This window comes from Balaenoptera ricei, chromosome 6, assembly GCF_028023285.1.
Source record: "Balaenoptera ricei isolate mBalRic1 chromosome 6, mBalRic1.hap2, whole genome shotgun sequence".
NCBI lineage: Eukaryota > Metazoa > Chordata > Mammalia > Artiodactyla > Balaenopteridae > Balaenoptera > Balaenoptera ricei.
In genome coordinates this window covers 121,836,226-121,853,035 of record NC_082644.1, presented here as the reverse complement: position 1 = coordinate 121,853,035, position 16,810 = coordinate 121,836,226, and the positions used below count along the sequence as shown (strand labels likewise).

At 56.7% G+C, this 16,810-nt stretch overlaps 1 protein-coding gene across 1 annotated transcript in view; it reads left to right on the top strand.

The window, feature by feature from the left end:
- Window positions 1-146: 146 nt before the first annotated feature.
- Window positions 147-16,810, top strand: part of SNAPC4 (small nuclear RNA activating complex polypeptide 4) — a 27,003-nt gene continuing 10,339 nt past the window's right edge. Inside the window, exons 1-14 of the mRNA XM_059926042.1 lie at window positions 147-249; window positions 1,337-1,479; window positions 2,404-2,450; window positions 3,761-3,928; window positions 4,055-4,180; window positions 4,701-4,779; window positions 5,236-5,317; window positions 6,272-6,376; window positions 6,464-6,536; window positions 6,783-6,947; window positions 10,015-10,162; window positions 10,278-10,384; window positions 10,494-10,588; window positions 12,630-12,724. Coding sequence (XP_059782025.1) covers window positions 1,350-1,479; window positions 2,404-2,450; window positions 3,761-3,928; window positions 4,055-4,180; window positions 4,701-4,779; window positions 5,236-5,317; window positions 6,272-6,376; window positions 6,464-6,536; window positions 6,783-6,947; window positions 10,015-10,162; window positions 10,278-10,384; window positions 10,494-10,588; window positions 12,630-12,724 — 1,420 coding nt within the window. The 5' untranslated portion in view covers window positions 147-249; window positions 1,337-1,349. The remainder of the gene's footprint in view (window positions 250-1,336; window positions 1,480-2,403; window positions 2,451-3,760; window positions 3,929-4,054; window positions 4,181-4,700; window positions 4,780-5,235; window positions 5,318-6,271; window positions 6,377-6,463; window positions 6,537-6,782; window positions 6,948-10,014; window positions 10,163-10,277; window positions 10,385-10,493; window positions 10,589-12,629; window positions 12,725-16,810) is intronic.

The window sequence follows — 16,810 nt, the reverse complement described above, 5'->3', positions numbered from 1 at the left end:
CACCGCGGGGGAGAAGACGCTCCGGACCCGGTGACCGGGCCCCTTGGGGCCGCAGCGAGGCGCCGGCGGGCGCGGGGAGTCCCGCAGCCGGCCGCGAGGAGGCAGCACGCGCCCGCCCGAGAGCCCCGTCCCGGCGTGCCCCGCGCCTCCGCCAAGGCCTTGGAGGCGGGACTTCCGGTCTGCGGCTCAGTCATCGCTCTGCTGCTAGAAGCGTGGGGTGTGGAGGCCGGGTGCTGGCTCTGCGCGCAGGTGAGGAGCGACGGGGGAGGGCCGGGGGGTGGCTGGTGAGGAGCGGCGGGGGGCGGCGGGGTCCGCCGCGGGGCCCGCCGCGGGGCTTATCATCACCGGGGCGCCGCGGGCGCCGTCGGGGGCAGAGCGTGCGGGGCGCCCCGACGCGCGGGGGTCCCTGGGCCGGGACCGCTTCGCCGTCCTGGAGGCCTCCTTCCCGCTGCCCGAGGAGGTAGTGGCCCCGCGCCCACCCGGAGCTGCGGTCGGTTCTGCAGACCGGCTGGCTTCAAGCCGAGTTGGGTTATAAACACTTCGCATTTCAGCTTTGTGCTGCTGCGCGAGCTGGGGATGCTCTGGTTGGCGGCGGCCCTGTTTGTCGCAGTGGAGGCCCCCGTCGCCTGCAGCGGGGAGAGGCCTTGCACGGGCGGGAGGAGGCTTCTGCGTGGTCTGGGCTCCTGCGTCTGTGCTTCTGTTCCCCAGGCGTTTCCCCTGCCGCCCACTTATTCTCCCACCTTCGACCCCTTTTTAGACTTTCCACATTCTCGTTCCTAAGAAAAGAGGTCCCTGTTTCTTTAGCAAGGGTTTGTTCAGTGTCAGACAGCCCTGAAGGCCAGGTGCTGTGCTAGATGCTGGGGCTGCAGCAGGCCCTGCCTTCAGGGGGCTTCCTCCCAGGGCTTTGAGCCCTGCCACCTGGTCAGTGTGTATTTCAGTGCCCGCTTGCCCAATACCCTGTGTGTCCAGGTCTGCGCCGCGGGCAAGCAGCTGCACCTAGGGTCCATGGGCCTCATTCTTGTCCTCTAGTGACTTTGCCACTGTGGCTTCCTTTTAACGCACTGGGTGGCCAGCTCACTCATGGCTTGGTGGCAGTTGGACTGTTTTGGTGTCCATCACTCTCTCCCCCTGTGCTGGTCGCAGCCTCAGGGCAGCTGACAGAGCAAAAGCGGGAGTTCACAGGGCACAGGTGGGTGTCAGGTCGGTCCCAGCGCTCCCTGGGCCCGGCCTCTCGCCCGGTGCCTGCTTTGGTCAATCCCCTGCAGGGCTGCATGTCTGAGGGCCGGTGGGATTTCTGCACCCCCTTGGCTTATTTATAACATAACGTATGTTGCAGGCGGGCAGACGTCATGGATGTAGATGCTGAAAGAGTCAGAATATCGAAGGAGATCAGGGAGTTGGAAAGGATTCTGGATCCCAGCTCTTCGAGTATCAACGTGGACGTCTCGGAGTCGAGTCTCGACTCGGATTCCGACGCAGGTCGGTGTCCGCGCTCCTTGGTCAGAGCGGCCGTGTCTGCCCTCGGGTTCCGGTCAGCCGCAGTGTGCTGTGGTGCTGGACGGTGTGTCACCACCCCTCCCTCGTCAGCCCCCGGCCCCGCTGGCTGTGTGCGAGCACCCTGCCCCGTGGTGCAGCCGGCTGTCCTGGGAGGAGGGGCCGTGTGCCCTCCTCAGCAATCGGAAGGTTCCAGGGCCGAGCTTGCCCCTGTGCTTGAACAGTCACCGCCGCTGAGACCCCATGGATCTCTTCCCTGGGCTCAGGCAGCTGCCCTCTGTCCGAGGCCCCTGCTGCCAGGGCTCTTGCTCTGTCCTCTCCGCGTGCTTCCCTGGGCCCTGAGTGTCCCTCCCCGCAGCTCTGGCTGGAGGCCTGCCTGCAGTGGCTGAGCCGTCCAGGGCCCTGGCCTGCTCACCCCGCTCAGGCCCAGGTGCAGCTCTGAGACCGAGCCTCTCACGGTTCCCAACTGCACCAGGGCCTTTTCTCACTTGGCACTGGGGCCTCTGTGCCTGTCCTGTCCCCTCCTCTGAGTGGCTTCACTTCCCCCAGGACAGAGCTGTCTCCTGTGAAGCCTGCCCTGGTTGTCCCCGCGGTCATCGTTCTGCACGCCCGGGGGCACTCCACGTTGGGCTGGCGTCTTCTCTTTCTGGCTGACCCTGCCCTCGGCTTAGTGCCTTCTCCACACAGCCGACGGGCAGTGCTCGGCCACTGGGCACGGGCGGGGAGGGGGAGGTCCACGCAGCACACGTCCCACCCTCCGGACCTCCCTGGCCTGCGCCCCTCTCTTGTCTGCCTGGGAGATGCGCCGTGTGCCGCGCTGGCCGGTCGGTCTCCTCGGCGCCTGTGACGTCCCATCACCAGCCACCGTTTCCGTCGTCGTTACTGACACACGTGCTTGCGTTCCTGCAGATTCGCTGCCCGACGGGGACTCTGACGCGGCTGGTCCACTGCTCTTGGTAACTTCCGGCCCGAGGTGGCTGTGCCGCTGAGGCAGGCGCCCCGCCCGCCAGGGGGTCCGGGGAGGGGGGTGTTTTGAACTCACCTTGGTTTTTCTGCATTTTTAAAGTAACGCGTATTTGTTAGTAAAGAGGAAACACCCCGAAGTATCATCAGAAGTAAGGTTGCCCCTAGATATACCACTCTTAGCAGCTTGGTGTTCACGCCTCTTGCTTTCTCTGAGCTCCTGTTGGCTCCACTGACCTCAGGGGACGTGACATGACACGCGGGAGGCTGAGCGGGCTGCCTGGGTCCTGCCCCGTATTCACCTCTCTGCCTCGGTTTCCCAGTCTGTGCCGTGGGGGCACTCACGGCACCGGTCAGTGCACAGGTACCAGGGCCTAGAACAGCGCTTGGCAAGTAAGCACGAAGGTGGTGCCGCTTTTTAAGTACTTTTTGCTTACGTTGTAATTTTATGTTAGCTTGGAAAATTTTGGCAGTTGGGTTTTTGTTTTTTTGTATCAAGTCAATGGAAACAGAATTGCTTCCTATTTGTAGTAGCTGGGTGGTCCTTCTGATATGGATTTACTGTAGTTCCGTGGTTTTTAGACTCATCGCCTCGAGATAGACATTGGGGCCGGCTCTGTTTTCAGTCTTGCCAACACTGCAGCGGCCCATGTTCCCGCTCACTGCGGCTGCCAGCGAGCCTCTTACAAAGTCCAAGTTTTACAGAAGTTTTTATTGTAGAAAGTGAAAACTGCTTATTTCGTTACGCTTCGCCACCTGAGATGCATTCTTAGATAGTACTTTTTTTTTTTTTTTTTTTTATTTATTTATTTTTGGCTGCGTTGGGTCTTCGTTGCTGCGTGCTGGCTTTCTCTAGTTGTGGCGAGCGGGGGCTACTCTTTGTTGTGGTGCGCGGGCTTCTCGTTGCGGTGGCTTCTCTTGTTGCAGAGCTCAGGCTCTAGGCATGCGGGCTTCAGTAGCTGTGGCACACGGGCTCAGTAGTTGTGGCTTGCAGGCTTTAGAGCGTGGGCTCGGTAGTTGTGGCGCACAGGCTTCGTTGCTCTGCGGCATGTGGGATCTTCCCGGACCAGGGATCGAACCCATGTCCCCTGCATTGGCAGGCAGGTTCTTATCCACTGCGCTGCCAGGGAAGCCCAGAAATTACACTTAAATTGAACTGTCGTAAACTAGGGAATGTGTCCGTACGCTGTGTGGTCCTCTGTCAGGGTGGTCTCACACCAGCCCAGCGGCCAGAATGTAGCTCCACTGGGGCCCGGAGGGTGCGGGAGTGTTCCCTTACCTGCAGTTTTCCGCTTGTCACCAGGAAGGAGAAAGGTGGGGGGAGGCCAGCAATGATGAGGACGACCCCAGGGAGAAGGCACTCCCTGAAGACCCAGAGACCTGCCTGCAGCTGAACATGGTCTACCAGGAGGTCCTCCAGGAGAAGCTGGCCGAGGTCAGCCTGCTGCTGGCCCAGAACCGGGAGCAGCAGGTAGGACAGGGTCTGGCCCCGAGAACCCTGCAGCCAGGCCTCCCAGGACCAGGGCTCTGGGTCCCCTCCTCTCCAAGGGGAGGCACTGCTGCCTGGCCCACAGGTGGCCCCTTGTGTCTGCCACAGGAGGAAGTCATGTGGGAACTGGTGGGGTGCAAGGGCCCCAGGGTGAAGGACAGCAGGAACCTGCCCTCGAGTCTGTACATGGGGCACTTCATGAAGCCCTACTTCAAGGACAAGGTCACCGGGGTGGTGAGTGGTGCAGGCTCTGCTCTCGTCAGGGAGGGTGGGCAGGCTCTGTGGGAAGGGGCTCTCGTCCCCATGGCCTTCTGTGGGTGTGGTGACTTCCCTTGGATTCTTCAGGAGAGTGTTCCCCAACCTCTCTAAATTAAAACTCTGCCGGGTTCAGGGGTGGAAGTCAAGGTCTCCTCCCCTGGAAGGTGGCAGCTGAGCTCGCTGCACAGAGAAGCCCCTGGCGCGTTTCCTGGAGAGGTGGCGCACGGGCAGGGGCGTGGAGTCCTGGCAGCAGAGGTGTCCTCGTGGTTGATGGCAGTCCCGCCCCCCTCGTCAGCACTCGTGGAGTCACTGAGCCCACCATGTGCCGCCGGGTGGTGTCCAGAGCCCTTCTCAAGGCAGCGCTCTAGGACCAGGCGTCCGGGGCCCGGCCTCGCATGCGGCCGGGCTGCTCGAGAGGCTGGGGGATGGGGTCGCGGGTGCCGGCGGGGAGCACGGTCGGGTTCCATCCACGTCATAACACGACACTTTCCGACAGGGGCCTCCTGCCAACGAAGACATGCGGGAGAGGGCCGCCCAGGGCATCAAGGCTTTCGAGGAGCTCCTGGTGACCAAGTGTGAGAGCCCAGGCCCAAAGCTCAGCACTTGCCCGGCTCGGGCTCGAGGGGCCTTCACCCCGCCCTGCCTGTGCCCAGGCCTCCCCGCAGGCGTGGGCCGCCAGGCTCCTCGGGGCCTTGACCGCTGGGCCTGGTCACCCGAAGCCCTGCTCTTCCCGTGCCGGTTGGGGTCCTTGCGGTGACACTGTCGTGAGGGGCGGGCCCGGCCCCCCACCCCGGGCTCGCTGTCTGGTCGCTCCCGCCCCGTTCCTGAGCACGCAGCCCTGGGGAGCCCTGCCCGGGGGTGGGGTTGGGGGGCGCCCGCCAGCACCTTCGCTTACTCGCCACGGGCCTGCACGGGGCACAGGGGTCGCTGAGGGGGTCTGACCGGGGCACAGGGGTCGCTGAGGTGGTCTGACCGAGGCACATGCGTCCTGGGGATGACGGCACGACCGCATCCTCCTTCTTGCTTCTCAGGGAAGACCTGGGAGAAGGTCCTGCTCAGAAAGTCCGTGGTGAGCGACCGCCTGCAGCGTCTGCTCCAGCCCAAGTTACTCAAGTAAGTCTGAACGCGGGCGATGGGAAGCCACCTGCCCCCGGGCGGGGCCGGTCCAGGTTGGCGGCTCGTGATGGCCAGAGGTCCCGTTAGCCGCGCCCCTTGCTCTGCAGGGGTCACTCCGCTGCAGCGGGCGTGGCACTGCTCCTGAACTTTCTCCCATGTAAGGCAGCCGGATGTCTAGGGTGGAGCGTGAGGGCGGGGCAGGCCTGGCGGCCAAGTAAGTCATGTGACCTGGGTGCTCTCTCTGGCCTGGGCCTCAGTTTCCACCCCTGCAAGTGAGGACCATTTGCAAGACATGCATCTTATGTGTGCTGATAGCACGGTGTCTCGTGATCACGTCACAGCACCTGGGGTCAGGCCAGGGGTCCCAGGGGCTGCCCACTTTCTCACGGCTTGACGTGTGGGTCAGGATCTGTTGTGGTGACGGTTGGGTTGCTCCTCAGGCTGTAGGAGAGCTGGGTTTTCTGCTCGGCCTGTTCTGCAAACAGTTATTTCCTGTAGTGGTAACTGCAGCTCCGGCCTCGGTGCTGGGCGTGAGGGTCAGGATGTCTGGAGGCCTCGCTGTGTGCGGGGCGCAGGGCTGGGAGCTGGGACACAAGCTCTGGGACGTGGGGCGCCGGTAGTGTTGTCACCTGCATTAATATCGCCACGCTGGCCGCCAGTGTGGCCGTCGTGACACCCAGAGGGAGGGCCGCTGCTTTCTTTGCGGGCGCAAGGGCCAGGGCAGCTTACAGAGAGTGAGTGGCTCGTCTGCGGTAGCAGGGTTCGCCTTTGGACCCCGTGCTGAGTCTGTGCTCCCCGTCGCCATGCTGCGTGGTGTGGTACAGGGTGACCAGCTCTGCGGGGTGCGTCCCGGATCTGTGGAAAGGCCGAGCCAGCCCCGGAGACCCCCACGTGCCCCCGCGGGGCACAGCAGCACCGTTGGTAACCTTGGTGCCTCTTCCTGCCTCTCAGGCTCGAGTATCTGCAGCAGAAACAGAGGAGCAGCACGAGTGAGGTGGAGAGGCAGGTGCTGGAGAAGCAGGCCAGGGAGGCTGAGAAGGAGGTGCAGGACATCAAGTGAGTGGGGTCCTGCCGGGGAGGGTGTCGCGCGGGGCGAACCGAGGGCACCCGGGCGTGACCCCGTGCCCTGGCCCCTTCCTCCAGTCAGCTCCCCGAGGAGGCCCTGCTGGGCGACAGGCTGGACGACCACGACTGGGAGAAGATCTCCAACGTCAACGTGAGCTGGGGCGGCTCTGTCCCGGAAGCTGGGGTGGGGGTCAGCACCGGGCAGCGAGGCCGAGACCCGCGTGGCCGCCAGACCTGCCGCGACCCTCTCCGGTCAAGTGCGTGTCCACAGCGTGGGGTGGTTTTCGGGGCCCTCCCTGCTGGCACGTCTCGGCACCCTAGACGGAGCCCCCAAGCCCCGCAGCCCAGCAGCCCCTGTCAGGGCCCCGGCCCCGCAGACAGCTCTCTCTGTGTGCAGTTCGAGGGCAGCCGCGGCGCACAGGAGATCCGCCGGTTCTGGCAGAACTGCGAGCACCCGAGCATCAGCAAGCAGGAGTGGAGCACGCAGGAGGTGGAGCAGCTGAAGGGCATCGCGGCCAGGCACGGCCACCTGAACTGGCAGAGGATCGCCAAGGAGCTGGGGGTGAGGGCTGCAGGGCCCGGGCGGGCTCGGGGGTCTGCGGGCTGCACGTCGCGCCGCGGCCAGGGTCGTCCCTTGGAGCTGTCGAGGGTGTGGCCCTAGGGAAGGGTCCCCCCTCCACGCCTCCCCAGGCGGAGCTCGGAGGCTCCTCAGACCCCGCTGCCTCTCTGAGAGCTCACGTGCCTTCCACCCACATGCCAGACCAGCCTTTGAGTTCCGTCCAAATCCCTTCCCTCCCCGAGTTCCCGCCTGTCTCTCCCTAGTAAGCTTGAGGGAGATTTATTTTGGTGGTGTGAGAAGAACCTTTTCCTGGTTTCTTTTGGGTTTTGCTGTCTTTCTCGTCTCCTAAGGTGAGAACTAAGTTCTCACTCTCACCTCTGTCTTTAGCGATGAAGGCATTTAAGGCCTGCTTTTCTGAGAACAGCTTGGTATGAAATGTCTCCTTTGTATCGGTTTTGGAGTGGCTGTGATTTCAGTTTTCATTCCCTCTTTGGATCTTAGCTTATGAAGGAATGTGTTTTTTCATTTTTAAATACCGAGGTTTGTTGGAATCCCTTTTGTTATTCTTTAGTTTGAATTTTATGACCTGACAATGCAGTCTGTAAAAATCTCCATTTCTTAAATTTCTCACTTTTGTGGTCAAGCACGTGGTTGCAGCAGACCAAACGAAACTTACCAGAGCCATTCAAAAACAAAAGCGTGCTCTCTGCCCTGGGAGTCTGGATTTCCATATAAGCCTATTAAATGGAGTTTATTTTATTATTGAATTTTGCTCTCTGAAAGAATTGTATTGATGGAACTTGGACGAAGCCTGACATAACTGTTAAAAAGTCGTTTTGTTCTTGTGTCTCTCACAGTTTTGCTGTATACATTTAGCTGCTGTGTAATTTGGTACACTAGCTTTTATTTACTTGGTAAATGAGGCTTTAGAAAAATTATTCTACGTGCCGAGTCCTAACCACTGGACTGCCAGAGAATTCCCTTTATGTCTTTAGTTCCTCAGTGTTTTTCTTTTTTAAGACTGTTTTTGTGTGTATTTTGGCCACACCATGCGGCTTGCGGGATCTTAGTTCCCCGACCAGGGATTGAACCCGTGCCCCCTGCAGTGGAAACGCGGAGCCCTAACTGCTGGACTGCCAGGGAATCCCCAGACCGTTTTTTAGAGCTGTTTTAGGTTCACAGCAAAATGGAGAGGACGGTACAGAGGTCTCGCGCGCACCTTTGCCTCCGCACGTGCACAGCCCCCCCTGTCGTGAAAGTCACTCACCAGGTGGCACGTTTTTTTACCAAGGACAGATCTACGTTGACGTGTCGTGATCCCCCATGGTTTACCTTGGGGTTCGCACATTCTGTGGGTTTCGACGGAAGTAGAATGACGTGTACCCACCATTATCGTCTAGTACAGGATGGTTTCAGTGCCCTACGAGTCCTCCGTGCTCCACCTGTGCCTCCTTCCTCCCCCACCCCCTGGCGACCACCGTTCAGTTTACTGTTTCAATAGTTTTGCCTTTTCCAGAATGTCACGTGTTTGTAATCATGCAACATGTGGCCATTTCAGATTGGCTTCTTTTACTTACGGACGTGCATTTAAGGTTCCTCTGTGTCTTTTCATGGCTTGATAGTTCATTTCTTGTTCACGCTGAATAATATTCCATTGTCTGGATGGACCAGAGTTTATTTTTTATTCGCCTGCTGAAGGGCATCTTGGGTGCTTCCAGGACTTGTCAGTTATGAATAAAACTGCTGTGAACATCCATGTGCAGGGTTTTGGGTGGACAGAAGTTTCCAACTCCTTGGGGTAAATACCAAGGAGCACCATCGCTGGATCATTATGTTTAGCTTTGTAAGCAACCGCCACGCTGTCTTCCAAAGTGGCTGCACCATCTGCGTGCCCACCAGCCACGGATGAGGGTTCCTGCGGCTCCACACCCTCACCAGCATCTGGTGTTGTCAGGGGTCCACATCTTGCGCATTCGGATAGGGACGTAGTGGGGCCTCATCTTAATTTTCATTTCCCTGGCGACTTACTGCGTGGTGCTTCTCCTCACATGCTTCCTTGCCATCCGTATACCATCTTTGGTGAGGTGTCTGTGGGTCCGTTTTTCATTCAGGTAGTTCATTTTCTGATTGTTGAGTTTTAAGAGGGCTTTGTGTGTTTTGGATAACAGGCCTTGTCAGATGTGTCTTTTGCAAACATTTTCTCCCAGTCTGTGGTTTGTCTTTTAATTCTCTTGACATCGTCTTTCATCGAGCAGAAGTTTTTAAGTTGAATGACGTCCAGCTTACGAGTTCTTTCTTCAGTGGGTCGTGCTTTTCGTGTCGCGTCTCCAGAGGCCTCACCACCCGCACACCTCAGCTAAACGGACTGCAGGAGGCCGCCCAGCCTGCGCTCTGTAACCAGAGAGCTTGCTCTGCGGAAGAAGACAGCTCACACCACCTTACTCGGCTCTTGGGAAACCCCTTCCGCATAGGAGACGAGTGAGGGGGCGGATTGGGGCAAAAGTGTTCGCGGCAGGCACTGGGGGCTGTGTGCTCAGCTGGAACTCGGGTGGAAGCCGGGGGCCGTCGCCTTGGAGCTCTCCTTGCGAGGGTGTCCCGGACGCAGACGCCACACTAGGGACTGTCCAGCACCCCAGCCCCCTGCACGGGCGCCGCTTGGCCGCCCCTGATGGGGGCTTCGGAGAGACCGACTCAGGGCTCCAGGGTCAGTGCCACGGTGCTGGCACGTGCCCTGCAGGATACCTTCACGCGTAGACTTGTCTGAGCTGAGGCCTCCGTTGGGAATTTGAGTTCACAGTACGGTTTTGGTGCCACATACATGGGGAGCTCTGACGGTGTGTGGACCTACTTGCTTTCATAAGCCGGTGCTGGGGACCCTCTTTAGTGGGCCCGAGCCTTCTGTCGGGGGCACTCTGCACTGTCCCCCAGGGGCCTGGCAGGAGTGCAGCCTTGGTTCGCAGTCGGGTGTCCCCCGTGCGTGGCGCGTGCCGGTAACCCCCGGCCCGCCCCGCGCTGTGCTCTGGCCCCGGCATAACCCCCCCTGCCCCGCGCTGTGCTCTGGCCCCGGCAGACCTGGCGCAGCGCCTTCCAGTGCCTGCAGAAGCACCAGCAGCACAGCCCGGCCCTGAAGCGCGGCGCGTGGACACAGGAGGAGGACCGCGTGCTCGCCCAGCTCGTGCAGCAGATGCGCGTCGGCAGCCACATCCCCTACCGGCGGAGTGAGTCCCGCGCCCGTGCCCCGGTCACGGCCGTGCGAGCCGGGGGGCGGCGTGGGGGCCCTGTTGTCCCGGGCGGCCGGCAGGCATGGCGCCCACGAAGCCCCTCTGTCCCCAGTCGTCTACTACATGGAGGGGAGGGACTCCATGCAGCTCATCTACCGCTGGACCAAGAGCCTGGACCCCAGCCTGAAGAAGGGTCTCTGGGCCCCAGAGGAAGATGCGGTACGCTTGCAGGGCCCAGGGGAGCTGGAGCCTGGAGTTTAAAACTGAACTGGGGCCGGGGAGGTCGTGACTGTGGCAGCAGAGGGACTGTTTGCCCCTCTTTCTGCAGAAGTTGCTTCAGGCGGTTGCCAAGTACGGGGAGCAGGATTGGTTTAAAATCCGGGAAGAGGTGCCAGGTAGGAGCGATGTCCAGTGCCGAGATCGGTGAGTCGGACAGCGCTGGGCAAGGGAAGGCCTTGCTGGGGTTGCTTCCGTGTGGGCCGCGGGCCGGGCTGGGAGACTGGCCCAGGGTGATCTGCTGGCGGAGGAGGAGGGTGTGGCCTTGGGGGCTAGGCGTACCAGGGCTCACCTGCTCGGGAGGCAGGACAGCTTCTTTTTGAAACCGGACTTTTGTACAGGCTCAACTGGACATCCTTTGAGATCCCCTGGTTGGCAGTTTCCCTGAGCCCTATGATCTAAATTCCTCTCCCAGATCTCTGGTGGCAGGGTTTCTGGCAGGCAGCTTCAGCTTCGTCCTTTTCTTGGCTTGCTTTTTTTTTTTTTTTTTTAACAGCTTTATTCTGTAATTCACATATAATCCATTCATTTAAAGTGTACAGTTCTGTGGGTTTCGGTGTATTTATTGAGCTGTGCAGCCATCATCACAATCAATTCTAGAACATTTTGATCACCCCACAAAGAAACACTGTTCCCTACCAAAAAACAGCAGTTCAAGAGTGGGCAAAGGGGACTTCCCTGGTGTTGCAGTGGTTAAGAATCTGCCTGCCAATGCAGGGGACACAGGTTCGAGCCCTGGTCCGGGAAGATCCCACATGCCACAGAGCGACTAAGCCTGTGCGCCACAACTACTGAGCCTGCCCTCTAGAGCCCACATGCCACAACTGCTGAAGCCCACACGCCTAGAGCCTGTGCTCCGCAACAAGAGAAGCCACTGCAATGAGAAGCCCGTGCACCACAACAAAGAGTAGCCCCCGCTCGCCGCAACTAGAGAAAGCCCGCGTGCAGCAACGAAGACCCAACGCAGCCAATAAATAAATAAATTTATTTTTAAAAAAAAAGTGGGCAAAGGACTTGAATAGACGTTTCTCGAAAGAAGACTTGCAAATGGCCATTAAGCGCATGAAAAAATGCCAACACGATTAGTCATTATAGAAATAAAAGCCAAAACCACAGCAGGATGCCACCTCACACACCTGAGGATGGTTAATGTTTATAAATAATGGGAAATAAGTGTTGGAGAGGATGTGGAGAAATCAGAACCCTTGTGCACTGTTGGTGGGATCATAAAACGTATAAAATGGTGCAGCCACTTTGGAAAACAGTATGGAGATTCCTCAAACAGATAGACGGAGAATTACCACATTATCTAGCAATTCCACCCAGTACCCAAAAGAATTGAAATCAGGGACTGAAACAGAAATTTGTACGCCCGTGTTCATAGCAGCACTATTCACAGCAACCTAAAGGTGGAAACAACCCAAGTGTCCATCAGCAAATGAGTGGATAAACAAAATGCGCTTCTCATGCTGTATGGACACCAGAATGTTATTCAGCCTTAGAAATGAGTGATATTCTGATAGGTGTTACATCATGGGTGAACCTTGGAAACAACGTTTGTGTACAAGTGTTTGTGTGGATATACATACTCATTTCTCTCAGCTACGAGTGGAATTGTTAGGTCACATGGTGATTCTGCTTAACTTCCGAGGAATGACTATTCTCCAAAGTGGCTGTACCCTTTTACATTCCCACCAGCCGTGTAAGAGGGTCCCAGTCTTCCACATCCTCACTAACACTTACTACCTGTGATTCGAGCCATCCTAGTGGGAGTGAAGTGGTATCTCACTGTGATTTTGGTTTGCATTTCCTGAAGACTGATGATGTTGAGTAGCTTTCCTGTGTTTGGCCATTTGTGTATCTTCTCTGAAGAAACAGCTATTTCTGTCCTTTGCCCATTTTTAAAATTGAGTTATAAGGGTTCTTTATATATTCCAGATACAAGTCTCTTAGCAGATACGTGGTTTGCAAATATCCTCTCCCAGTCTGTGGGTTGTCTTTCACTTTCTTTATGGTGACCTTTGAAGCACAAAAGTTTCTAATCTTGCTGAAGTCCAGTTTGCCTGTATTTTACTTCTGTTGCCTGTGCCCTGGGTGTCATAGCTTAGAAACCACTGCAGATGCCAGGGCAGCAGCAGGAGGCCATCTTGGCTTCTAAAACGTCCCTTTGTTTTTATGTTGCTTTCAGGTATCTCAGAAGGTTACATTTTAGCTTGAAAAAGGGACGATGGAATTCCAAAGAAGAGGAAAAGTTAATTGAATTAATAGAAAAATATGGTGTCGGTAAGTTCTTATTTTTTGTTTTGGTTTTTTTAGTTTCACACATACTGCATACATTTTAACATTTGCATGTGTTAGGGAGTGATCATAGTAAATCTAGTAATCATCTGTCCCCGTACAAAGTTATTATAACATTACTGACTATGTTTCTTCTACCGTGTAGAGCGTCCCCTGGCTTATTTATTTGGTACCTGGAGATTTGTACTTCCTAATCCCCTTCACCTGTTCGGCCTCACCCCTCACCCCTCCCCTCTGGCAACCACCCATTTGTTCTCTGCATCTTCAGGCCTGGTGTCTGTCTGTCTGTCTGTTTTGTGTGTTAGACCCCGTGCACAAGTGCAGTCACACTTCCTCTGATTCATTCCACTTGACCTAACACCCTCTAGGTCCATCCGTGTTGTTGCCAATAGCAAGATTTCTGTTTTTTCCTTTCGTGGCTGAGCAGTGTTCCACTGTCTGTACAGACACGACGTTTTCGTTATTGTTCTCTGTCCATTCATCTATCGATAGACACTTAGGTTGCTTCCGTGTGTTGGCTGTTGTAAATAGTGCTGCTGTGAACATGTGGGTGTTAGCTTTTCTCTAAATGTTTTGGAGAATTCACCTGTAGAGCCAGCCATCTGGTCCTGGACTTTTGTTTGTTGAGAGTTTTGTTTTGTTTTTTTTTTTGTTCTTTTTTTTTTACTGATCCAATTTTATTAGTGGTAATCAGTCTATTCATATTGTCTATTTTTTCCTGACTCAGTCTTAGGTGAGTGTGCTTTTCTAGGCGTTTATCCATTTCTTCTAGATTGTCTAGTTTTTGGGTGTATAATTTTTTTGTAATAATCTTACATGATCCTTTATATTTCTGTGGTGTTGGTTGTAACTTCTCCTTTCCATTTCGGACTTTATGAATTTGGGCCCCCTCTTTTTCTTGATGAGTCTGGCTAAAGATTTATCAATTTTGTTTATCTTTTCAAAGAACCAGCACTTAACTTTCATTGATTGTTTTCTGTTACTTTTTAAATTTCTGTTTCATTTATTTCCACTCTAATCTTTATTATTTTCTTCCTTCTACTTTGACCTTTGTTCTTCATTTTCTGATTCCTCTAGGTGTAAAGTTAGATTTTTTACGTGAGATTTTTCTTGTTTCCTGACATAGGCTTGCATTGGTATAAACTTCCCTCATAGGACTGCTTTTGCTGCATCCCATAGATTATGGATCTTTGTGTTTCTATTTTCATTTGTCTCCAGGTATTTATTTCCTCTTTGATTCCTTCAGTGACCCATTGGTTGTTTAGTGGCAGATTGTTTAGCTTCCACATGTTTGTGTTTTTGAAGTTTTTTTCTTGTAGTTGATTTCTTTCTTTTTTTTTTTTTTTTTTTGTAGTATTTATTTATTTACTTTGGCTGTGCCGGGTCTTAGTTGGCGGCACGCAGGATCTTTTTAGTTGTGACATGCAGGATCTTTTTTAGTTGCGGCATGCAGAATCTTCAGTTGCAGCATGCGAACTCTTAGTCGCGACATGCGTGTGGGATCTAGTTCCCTGACCAGGGATGGAACCCCAGCCCCCTGCATTGGGAGCATGGAGTCTTAGCCACTGAACCACCAGGGAAGTCCCTCTTGTAGGTGATTTCTAGTCTCATACTGTTGTGGTCAGCAAAGATGCTCGATATGATTTTACCCTTAAATTTATTGAGACTTGTTTGTGGCCTAGCATGTGGTCTATCCTGGAGAATGTTCCATGTGCACTTGAAAAGAATGTGTATCCTGTTTGGGGGTGACATGTTCTGTATGTATGTATTAATTCCATCTGGTCTCACGTGTCATTTAAGGCCAGTGCTTCCTTACTGATTTTTTTTTCTGTCTGGATGATCTGTCCATTGATGTGAGTGGGATGTTAAAAGTCCCCTACTACTATTACGTTACTGTCAATTTCATTTTGCTTAATTCTCTCTATCTATTTCTGTGTGTTAGGTCAGTTAGGTTTCCCGATCTTGGAGAAGTTGCCTTGCGTAGGAGACATCCTGTGGGCCCAGCAGTATAGTCTTCTCTGGTCACCAGAGCTCTGTGTTCTAGGGGTGCCCCTATATGGGCTTTGTGGGCCCTTCTGTTGTGTCGGGGTCAACTACTGTGGTGCTGGTCGGCGGGGCCAGCCCTGGTACAACGGCTGTGGGCCTGCTGCAGGGAAGGGTAGGCTTCCTGCGTGGTTGGCTGCACGTCCGGGGTGGGGGAGCGGTGCTTGGAGCAGGGCTTCTGGCGGGCGGGGCCGTGTCCCCAGAGCTAATAGGCTGGAGGGAGGATTCCAGAATGGTGCCCACCAGCACTGGTGTTACTGCAGTGGACCTGGCTCCCCAAAGCGGCTGCCACCAGCGTCTCCATCCCCAGGGGGAGCTCCATTTACCTCCTGCCTCTCTGGGAGGCTCTCCACCATGGGCAAGTGTATCTGACCCAGGTTCCTTGCAAACCGCTGTCTCACGTAAGATTCTGAGTGCACCCTTTAAGAGCGGAGTCTCTGTGTCCCACAGCCCTCTGGCTCTCCCAAGTGTATACCCTGCTGGCTTTCAAACCCAAATGTTCTAGGGGCTCATCTTCCTGGTGCAGGACCCCCCAGGATTGGGAGCCCAGTGTGGGGCTCAGGCTTTCACTCCTGGAGAAAGACTTCTGTGGTGGTGATGTTCCTCCCATTTGTGGGCTGCTGACCCGGAGGTGTGCATCCTGACTGCACCGCGTCTCTACCCCTCCTACCCGTCTCCTTTTGGTTTCTTCTTTGTGCCTTCAGTTGTGGAAAATATCTTGGTGGACTTCAGACCATCCTCACGTGCGCTAACTCTGTGAGTAGTTGTACTTCTGGTGTGTCCACGGGGGGTCAGCGCAGGGTCTTCCTGCTCCGCGGTCTTGGTGTGTCCACGGGGGGTCAGCGCGGGGTCTTCCTGCTCCGCGGTCTTGGTGTGTCCACGGGGGGTCAGCGCGGGGTCTTCCTGCTCCGCGGTCTTGGTGTGTCCACGGGGGGTCAGCGCGGGGTCTTCCTGCTCCGCGGTCTTGGTGTGTCCACGGGGGGTCAGCGCGGGGTCTTCCTGCTCCGCGGTCTTGGTGTGTCCACGGGGGGTCAGCGCGGGGTCTTCCTGCTCCGCGGTCTTGGTGTGTCCACGGGGGGTCAGCGCGGGGTCTTCCTGCTCCGCGGTCTTGGTGTGTCCACGGGGGGTCAGCGCGGGGTCTTCCTGCTCCGCGGTCTTGGTGTGTCCACGGGGGGTCAGCGCGGGGTCTTCCTGCTCCGCGGTCTTGGTGTGTCCACGGGGGGTCAGCGCGGGGTCTTCCTGCTCCGCGGTCTTGGTGTGTCCACGGGGGGTCAGCGCGGGGTCTTCCTGCTCCGCGGTCTTGGTGTGTCCACGGGGGGTCAGCGCGGGGTCTTCCTGCTCCGCGGTCTTGGTGTGTCCACGGGGGGTCAGCGCGGGGTCTTCCTGCTCCGCGGTCTTGGTGTGTCCACGGGGGGTCAGCGCGGGGTCTTCCTGCTCCGCGGTCTTGGTGTGTCCACGGGGGGTCAGCGCGGGGTCTTCCTGCTCCGCGGTCTTGGTGTGTCCACGGGGGGTCAGCGCGGGGTCTTCCTGCTCCGCGGTCTTGGTGTGTCCACGGGGGGTCAGCGCGGGGTCTTCCTGCTCCGCGGTCTTGGTGTGTCCACGGGGGGTCAGCGCGGGGTCTTCCTGCTCCGCGGTCTTGGTGTGTCCACGGGGGGTCAGCGCGGGGTCTTCCTGCTCCGCGGTCTTGGTGTGTCCACGGGGGGTCAGCGCGGGGTCTTCCTGCTCCGCGGTCTTGGTGTGTCCACGGGGGGTCAGCGCGGGGTCTTCCTGCTCCGCGGTCTTGGTGTGTCCACGGGGGGTCAGCGCGGGGTCTTCCTGCTCCGCGGTCTTGGTGTGTCCACGGGGGGTCAGCGCGGGGTCTTCCTGCTCCGCGGTCTTGGTGTGTCCACGGGGGGTCAGCGCGGGGTCTTCCTGCTCCGCGGTCTTGGTGTGTCCACGGGGGGTCAGCGCGGGGTCTTCCTGCTCCGTGGCCTTGGCATCTCTGGTGAGTTCTTGATGCATTTGCTGTCCGAGGGCTTCTCACAGCTT